The 9,536-nt window shown below is 46.2% G+C and overlaps 1 gene segment (V, D, J or C); it reads left to right on the forward strand.

The window, feature by feature from the left end:
* Positions 1–1,240: 1,240 nt before the first annotated feature.
* The window catches only part of LOC107133596, a 61,979-nt gene continuing 53,683 nt past the window's right edge, over positions 1,241–9,536 (forward strand). The window contains 1 exon segment of the V gene segment in view: positions 1,241–1,313. Within this exon segment, the coding sequence occupies positions 1,268–1,313 (46 nt within the window).

Consider the following 9,536-nt stretch of genomic DNA (forward strand, 5'->3'; position numbering starts at 1 on the left):
GTGGTCACAGTTCTGCCTACCTGGCAGGCTCGGGGGTGGGGTGGGGTAGGGGGCGGCTCTGCCCCTCAGCAGGCCGCTGGGCCTGTTCTGTGGGTGGTCACAGTTCCCTCTACCTTGCAGGCGCTGGGGGAGGGGGCAGCTCTACCTCTCAGCAGGCAGCTGGGCCTGTTCTGTGGGTGGTCACAGTTCCGTCTACTCCCTAGGTATTGACTGGGCTTGCACTTTAGGATTCAAACATACAGGAGGATTAGTAGTGTACACAACCTGAGATCTAGAGAAAAACGTCATCTTTGAAACAAGTTCATTTTTTTAATTCTTCATTTCTCCCATATCTGCTCTTCTAGAATTTTCCTAGGTGTTTGCACAGAAAATTTTCCTGCTTTTCCTGACACTTTCTTGACACATCCAGCTCATCTCATTGAGCTAAAAACTCTGGACCTGTCATGCACTTCTCCTGAATGAGAATTCAGGAGAGACCAGCACTCACCCTTGAAGGGAGATTTCACATGCAGGAGGGTAAGTGACCATGACATGAGACCTGGAGGAAATGCTGTGTTTTTCTCCAAGTATGGCAAATAACAATGATGTAAATAAGTGTTGATGCCTGTGTCTCCTTGATCTGATCTGTGAAGTATGTCCCTGTTGATATGGCAGAGGTTCAGTATTCCTCAGTTCACAATTATGTTGAAGCTCTGTACCTATTAGTATTGCAAAATAGGTGTAGAAACTGCCTACAGCCATTAGGAGATGTGAGGCAGAGCACCCAAATCTGCATGAGGCATTCACACCAAGGACAGAGAGATAAAGCACCTCATTGGACCTTTAATATACCAGGTATACTGACAGAAGAATTTGACTGACCCACACAGCCTATAAGCTGTATCTGGGACAGGATCCCATAGCTGACAAAACCTCTTATTGTCAACCAAACAGTTGATTTTGATGACAAGGACAGACTCATCTTTATATTATGAGGCCAGCCCAGATTCCTGGATGAAAACAACCTGGGATAGAGATACAGCCAAAAAATTGGGACCAAAAAGTAAAGGAGCATTCTGTGACCTGGGGGTAGTTCTTCAGAGCTGCCCCTCCCACTCTTTGGCTCTCTAGGGATGAGCCCTTCTCTGGGCATCACACAGCTTCCTCCAGTAGCAGCCCCAAGCTGGCCTGATTTGCATAACAGGCAGCTGTACCCAACAAGGAAATAAAAGATGCATGGGGGGAACATAGGCCAGCCTGGGACTCAAGAAGCAGCTACAGGGACACCATGACTTGGAAGGCCCTTCTCATCAGCCTCCTGGCTCATTACACAGGTGCTGCCCCCAGACCCCAACATAAACCCAAGCCCAAGGCTCCTGTATAACTAACCTGGCCTTAATTCTGAGCTCAATAGGGCTCTTTCTTTGGTGGGCAGGATGGTGCTCAGGACCTGCTGCAGGATGAGATTTTAGGCTGAAATTCCAACACTGTGCTCTTTGGCTTGTGTGAGCCTGAGGAGGAAAGGGGTTGGGCTTACTCATGAGTTCAAATCTACATTCTCCATGCAGGCTCATGGGCCACTATGGCTGATTTTGATGCCAGGGAATGCCCTTGGTTCCATAGATTTTCTGAAGCTCTTTCAGGCCAGAAGGAAACTGGGCATCTCATGGGAAGTGTCTGTCACCATTGGTCCTCTCTCTTCTTTTATTTCCCTGTAGGCTCTGTAGGCTCTTATGTGCTGACTCAGCCATCATCAGTATTGGTGACCCCAGGACAAACAGCCAGAATCACCTGTGGAGGCAACAATATTGGTAGTAAAAGTGTGCAATGGTACCAGCAGAAGCCAGCACAGTCCCCACTGCTTGTCATCTATATTGATAGCACCCGGCCCTCAGGGATCCCTGACTGATTCTCTGGCTCCAACTCTGGGAACACAGCCACCCTGACCATCAGTGGGGCCCAGGCTGGAGATGAGGCTGACTATTACTGTCAGGTGTTGGATTACAATGCTGCTCACAGTGACACAGGCAGACAGGGAAGTGAGACAAAAACCTGCCACCAGCCTGGCACCAAAGGCCTCTTCATGCCCTCTTCACCCTGATAGCAGAGAACATTATACATGCTGTGGAGGAAGTCTACTCCCATCCCTGTCTAGACATTCCTGAGAGATGAGGGAAAGGCTCCTGTACCTTCCCAGGATCAGTTGATTCCATTGGCACCTGATCAAGTCATTTTTATTAACTTGTCTGCCAATCCCAAAGGCCACAGCAAGTCATCAGTCATACAAAACTGCATATTAGTATTAATGATAATTTCACTGTGGCAGGGTCTTATTTATGGTTAAGAAGGGGAAGGACCAGATATGGTTCTAGGTTTGGAAGATGTGTCCTGGGGAGGTTTAAGGCAGGTCTGTCAAGAGGGTTTTGCTGTGTATTCATGTAACTAGTGTTATACTAGGTAGGGTTGGTACAAATTAGGCTTGGGGAATTTTGCTGTAGGTGTAAATTATTAAACTTCAATTTGATAAGGTAGCTGGTTGTCCACGTAAAAACTCTTTCTTCAGTGAACCCAGCTGTTTACCTGGGAAATCACTTTCAGGGATGTCCCAAGACAAAAAATTGCAGTTTATTCTCTCATCCTCCTGAGCACAAGTGTCTTGAGTCCACCAGTAAAATTGACACTGGTGATCTCAGTTCTCAGCCCCAACAAACACTCTGCAGGATGACAATGACCAGTTGAGAGGAGAGCAGGTGACATTCCCAGAAAAAAAAACAGACACACATGCCTCCAGGTATAGGTAGGGAGGTCAATGATCCCAGTCCTGTAGGACTTATCTCCACTGGGATAGAAATGAACATGTGAGAGTTCCCCAGTGGTGTCCTTGGGAGGGTTCCAGTTGGAGAAAATGTTCTTGACTGCCTGGGCTATTCTGAGGTCTAGAGGGAGGAAAAACTGGCCATCCCTGCTCTAGTTCCTTCCCAGCAGTGTCTCCAGGATCTTCCATCCCTCTGCAGCACGCCCCGCCTCATCATGCCTGCCTTTAATCTATGATCTATCCTCCCTTTGTGCCGTACTCCAATGCTTCTTCTCTGCAAGCCCAGGTTCCCCCTTCTACTCCATGTCAGGTCCTGCCTAGGCCAGACCCAGGGAGATAGCCAGAAGATTCTGTCCCCATCAGTTTGAGAGAAGCCATTAGGGCATCATAGCAAAAAACCTGGGGAGGTCAGCCTCCTTCACAACTCTGTAGGTGCCAGGGTATTGACCTGAGTTTCCTGAGACCCACTAACTGGCTTCAGAATCTGCCCAATAAAACCTCCAGGAATCTCAAAACCATTCATGTTTCTGATGGAACCTGAGGTCATCTTGGATGCCTCCTGCTGGCCACACTTCACTCCACCCAAACCTCCTACAAGACCAAAGGTCCTCCATTATCTGTGGATATTGGACACTTTATCCTACTTATTACTCATGTAAACTTGAGAATTGAGTGTATCAAATACCCACCCATTTTTACATCAAATGATGACTATCCCTTCATTCCTTTAATCCATGTATGCCTGCAAAAAAGTCTAAATTTCACAATAGACACACTGACATAAATGTAGGGAGTGTTTCATATGAAGAATCTGATATTTGGGGTTCCTTTACTCAGTATTCCTCATAGACACACTCTTTCTGCTTCTTACTCTCACATCCCCAAAGGACAGTATCTCTGCAGGGCCAGTGTGGCCTATAATCCAGAGTGTACCTCAGTACCTCCCTGGTGTGGTGCTAGCATCCTGGGCTCCTTCTGGAAAAGCTATGAAGCTGCAGTGAGTAAGGCAGGGGCCTCTTCCTCCTAGTTAGGGGACTCAGTGGTGACAGCTGTGTGTCCTGGAAGATCCATTCACTCCAACCATTTCCCACTAGTCTGAACCCCTCTAAATGCTTTGGAAACATCCAGAACTGCACCATTACCATTAGTACTACTCACTGACCCATGAATTTCCACTTTCTGTTTAGAGACCATGATCCCTGCCCAGCTATGGGCTCAGGAGGCAGAGCTCTAAGGCATCTCTGGCATGGCCTGTAATCCTCTGCTTCTCCCACTACAAAGGTTACAAGCCAAGGCCCTGTCCCCAGACTCCTGTCCTTAGTATGCATGCCTGATCCTGACCTCAAAGCATGGAAGCATGTTGGGGTGGGCCTGTGAGAATGAGACTTCCGTCTCCTAAAACTATATGTACTGTGTTCTTATGATAATCAGATTGCCCCTGTAGAGGTGGCCATGAGAACCATGTCAGCCACCTACACAAGAAAGAGGGGACAAGGTAAGAGAGCATAGAGAACCAGCAGGATCCAGATCAGCCATGCTCAGCATAGCAGCCTGCGCATTTTCCATGTTTGACAGTTGTAATCTGGGCACAGCCCCATGGACCCAATCATCTGCAGGCTGATTTTGGGCTCGTGGTGATGGCCAGGCCATGGAGGAGTGGGCATTGAGCTGTGTGGGACACAAAGTGTGCCTCCTAGACTGGCCTTCATGCCCTCACCTCTCCCCAGGTGACCTGGCTAAATTCTTCTACATAGAGACAGACCTAAGTGTAGGATACCTGGGTCATTTCCACAACTTGAAAATACTCTTCTCTGTTGTCCTAGAAATTGAGTCTTCCTTGATCTCAACTACATCTACTTTGAAATGTGAAGACTTGAATGGATCTTTAATTATTTTTCCAAATTAAATGACACAATAACAAAAAGAGTCTCATTAATTAAAAGAGGCTCAGCCTGGATTTCACTGAGTGACACCATCCTTAGAGTACTGTCCTTCTGGGGAATTGATTCTGGGGAAATATGGAAAATCTTCAAACACTTATTTTTAAGAGTGGTGGGAACAGGGTTCTTATGCAGAGAACAGAAAAGGAAGTTCCCAGTTAGAAAGTGAAGGCATACTGGGATGATGAGCAAGTCCTGCAAAATGCATGGTAGGTAAAAGTGGGTCATATAATAATAGTTGTAACAGAGGTGATAATGATGAGGATTAGAAAGATGTTGATGGTATTGGTGATGGAAACACAGTTGGGCTCTGGTGCTAGAGCATAACGTGTTCTGATGACATTGCTACTACTGCTATCAGATCAGGAAAAAGCATCAGCCTTGATTACTATGTATAATATAAAGGCACTAAATGTCTCTGAAGGGTGTCATAAAAGTTTCTCTGGAAATGGCACTTTACAGAACACCTACAGTTTATTCTGAAAGCTCTATTTTTGTATCAAAACACAAGGCCCAGAGACAGCTTTTTATTCTGAGACCCAATTAAAGAACTACCCCATCTTGCCTCCCTGCAAAACACAAATGCTTCTTCTCTGTGCTGTGCTGAGCAGGGTACAGATTGCACAGAATGAGGCAGCACTCTGCCCACAATATTGCAGGTGACAGAGGCTTTTGTTGTCACCTAGAGGGAAGCAGCAGTTCTTGGTCTCCTCCACCAACAGATGGCAGCAGAGGTGCTACCAAGACAGAGGCTAGAACTACACAGAAGAGACCAAGAGAGAGGCCAGCATGGGGGTCCAGGACAGGTAAACTAAATTTAGACTTTGATCTGGAAGTCCATCCTATGCCCTGGGCTACTGTGACCATGGTCTGAGGGTCAGAATATCATTTAAATGAGCCCAGGACACAGTACAGAACTCACCTAAGTAAGGAAGTGGAGAAAGCTGGCCCTAGGTATCAGCATGTAGGGCTAAAAATCACTAAAGAGACCAAGATGAGATCCAGTAGGGAGCTAAGTGTGAAAATTTGGGCTTCTACACCCATGTCCTTCCTCCCATATGGCTCCAGGGCTTCCTAGCTTAATTTTAGAGTACAATTGTTCATTGTCCATAAGTTGTCCCAGGTATTACTCCTCCATGCTGGGAATTTGCAGAGATGCCTTCTGACTTATCCATGGCTTGTCCTCCCATGTACACTCACATCATCTTTAAGGCTCTGTGATCATGCTCAGGTACCGGTGGGGGAAGGGACAATTGGGCTTCTTCCTTGGATGGAGCATGAACAACTTCTGAGGAGATTCTGCAGAGTGCTCTGGAATCTCATGTGCCTCAGGGCCTTAGGTATGACCATGAGCCTGACCTTGGTTAAGTAAAAGGATCCTCATTGCTGGAGGGATCCTTATCCACCCACCCTCCAAAGATCATCCATGTACAACTGTGACTCCCACAACCCTTAAAGATACCATGGGGATTTCAGGTTTTTTTTTTCTCAAACAGCAATGGCTTCTGCAACTAGTAACAAGGTTAGGTAAATCTTTTTGCAAAGAGAAAAATTAAGAATAAATTTTTGATGCCAGTTACTAATCTTTTGTGGAAGGAGGCTGTCACAGAAAAGAGAGAATACCATGTTGAAATGAGACTGCAAATTGTGATAAGTCCACACATTCAGGTGGTTCTTTAGCAAACACAATGTGTTATATGAAATGATTTAGCAACAGTTCTAATGACAAAGTGACACATTAAAATGAAATGACCAGGAATGGGCCAAACTGAATCTAAAGTCAGGAGAGGAGAGGAGGGGGAAGTCATGGATCAGTGGCCCACCTTCTGCTGTCATGTGTCCTCAACAGCCTCAGAGGGTTCCAGGATCCTCCCAGGATCCTGTAAAGTGAACAGTCCTGCTTAGCTGGGCCCAGACAAACCATAGTATAAAGAAAATAGGAAGATGGTCACAGGTCAAAATCTGGAAAGTGGCCTTGGCCTATAAGGCTAAATTTCTGCCATGAGCAGCTGGAGGGAGTTGGGGCTCTCTCTCTTCTCTTTATTCTCCTGTACTACCCCATATCTGGTTAGAATGTTAACCACAAACACTCAGTGAAGGGAGGATTTTCATAAAAACCAATCACTGTCCCAAAGGACCTGAGAGAGACCTTGGGGAGATCAGCTGTGCTGTAGATTTCAAAACACAAGGCTCTGGGACATTACATTTCTCTAAATCTTACTCCTGTCCACCTTCTCACTCTCTGTATAAGTGATCTGCCTGTGTCTTGACCCTAGGTTCAGCCCTCAAAATACCCTGAGCTGGGTCTGATTCAAACACTATGCTAAGTTGGGCTACTCAGAATGGATTCTTCATCCTGAGGCCTTCTCTCCTCTCCCCTCTTGCAGGATCTTTGGCCTCCTAAGAGCTCACATAGATGTCCTCAGTTTCAGTGCCCCTGGAACAGATAGCCATGAGTCCCTGCTCTGGAGATGCACTGCCCAAAGAATACATCCATTGGAAACAGCTTAAGCCAGATCAGACCTGTGCTTAAATGATATACAGAGTGAGCAGCCCTCAAAGATACCTGAGAGATATGTTGACTCTAACTAGGGGACAATAGCCACCCTGTCTGTCAACACAGCAGAAGCCAAGGATTTGGCTATTATTGTTAGTCATGGGACAGCAGTGGTACACATCTCACAGACACACACAGGTGGGAAGTGAGACACAAACTCCTTCCCTGTCAGTGTCATTTTCTTTCAGCACCAGAACGACTAGAAAGAAAGTCTGGCTCATCTCACACAGATCAGAGGAAAGTTCTTAAAGCATTGGTAATTGTGTTTCTAGTCTTTCAGAGCTAAGGTCATCCTCCCAGCCCTAGGTTCACACAGATAACATTAACCAAGAGAGGCAGCTAGAGAAGTGTTGACACTCATCACATAGTGATGAGAAGACAAATCAATTGGCTTTAGTTCTACAGGGAGACATTCTGATGGTGTTACTGAGGACCAGGGCCAGGAATCTGACACATAAAACACTCTACACAGAACAGTCGGCTGTTAGGATGACCCTTCCTTTGATTAGTACACAGACTACAGCCATTCCTGCACTTGTATGTGTGCATGTATCCAACATTTCCCATGATTTAAGTCATTTAAACACAACCCCACTCTGATCAAGTAGTATTCTCTTCCCAAATGGGGAAGCTGAGGCTCAAAGAGCAGGAGGAACTTGACTGAATTCAGAGCTTAAAAGGGGCTGACCCAGCAGCATATTTCATGTGTGCAAGTACTAGAGTCTGTTCCTATCTATCTGTTCCTATCTACAATCTTGTGCCCTTTCATTATGCTTTCAAGTCTTTCCTCATAGTTCCAGAAGTTCTTGTTTGTAACATGCCATTAAAGAAGCAGAGAAATTATCCCTTTCCCTGCCATAGAACTGAGGGAGAAATGTGCACTTGATAAAGGAAGAGATGCTTCTGACAAGAGGGTCCAGGAGGCCTGGGATAAGGGAGGGAGGAGGAGATGGGTAGGGAGGCAAGGGACAGAGGGGATGAAAGGACAGATCTGAGGTGAGTCTTCTGGCAGGACTCTTGATTGGCATTTTCTCCTTGGGGAACATAGGTGATATCTCTTAATCTCTGAATGATAGTTCCTTCATCGGAATACAGGGGGACAGTTTATGCCCAAGCATAAAGCTATTGTTGGGTTATTGCAAATGTCTACCTGAAGTGTCTTATTTAAGACACTTGTCAAAGAGGCTGCCATACACTAAGGGTTCATAATTGGTAATTCTGCATGAACTAATGATGCACTTTGGGTGCCATTTGTCCTGTGGCCAGCAGTGGGCACTATGAGACTTGAGATGGGAACTCCTAGAAATGTTCCAGTGCAGAGGGCATCATTGATTTTCTTTTAAGGCTGCTGCTACCAGGTGAACTGCACTCTCCACCTCTGACATCCCCATGGCCCTTCTTCTTCTTCTTTTTTTATGATACTGGGGTTTGAACCCAGGGACACTTAGCCTCTGTGCCAAATCCCCAGCTATTTGATACTTTATTTAGAGACAGTGTCTCACAGACATGCTTATGGCCATGCTCATTTGCTGAGGCTGGCTTTGAACTCACAATACTCCTGCTTCAGCCTCCAGTGATGCTGGGATTATAAACATGTGCCACTGCACCAGGCCCCAATGAGGACCTTCTTCTGAATTTAGGATATTACCAGCACAGAGCCATTAATCTCAGAGCTCAGACAAGAATTCAGACAAATAAGCTGGGGAAGAGAAGAACAAATTTGCATGCAATGTTCCTGCCTTCTCTAGCTATAAGAAGACAAGATAAAAGGGAGCCTTACCTAATCCAGGCCTAGGTGGGCAGTCTCAAGACAGAGTGCTTGGAAGCACCTCAGCACTATGGAGTGGCTTCACATTTACCTTCTGCCCCTTGTTTTCTCCACAGGTCAGAGCAAAACAATCTGGGGACCCTCTCTATATTTCCCTCCAAAGATCCTAAGGGGAGGTATTTTCCATTCTTTTGAGCACTCAGTATCACTCATGAAATTGTATCTTTCCAGGTCTTTGTGCCCTGCCTGTGCTGACCCACTCACCATCTGCATCTGCCTCCCTGGGAGCCTCAGCCACACTCACCTGCACCCTGAGCAGTGAGCACAGCAACTACTTCATTTACTGGTATAAGCAGAGGCCAGGAAACAGCCCCCAGTATGTAATGAAGGTGAACAGTGATGGCAGCCACAGCAAGGGGACTGGGATCTCTGATGGCTTCACAGGCTCCAGTTCTGGGGCTAATCATTACTTAACAA

The sequence above is a fragment of the Marmota marmota genome, unplaced genomic scaffold, assembly GCF_001458135.2.
Source record: "Marmota marmota marmota unplaced genomic scaffold, marMar, whole genome shotgun sequence".
NCBI classification, from domain to species: domain Eukaryota; kingdom Metazoa; phylum Chordata; class Mammalia; order Rodentia; family Sciuridae; genus Marmota; species Marmota marmota.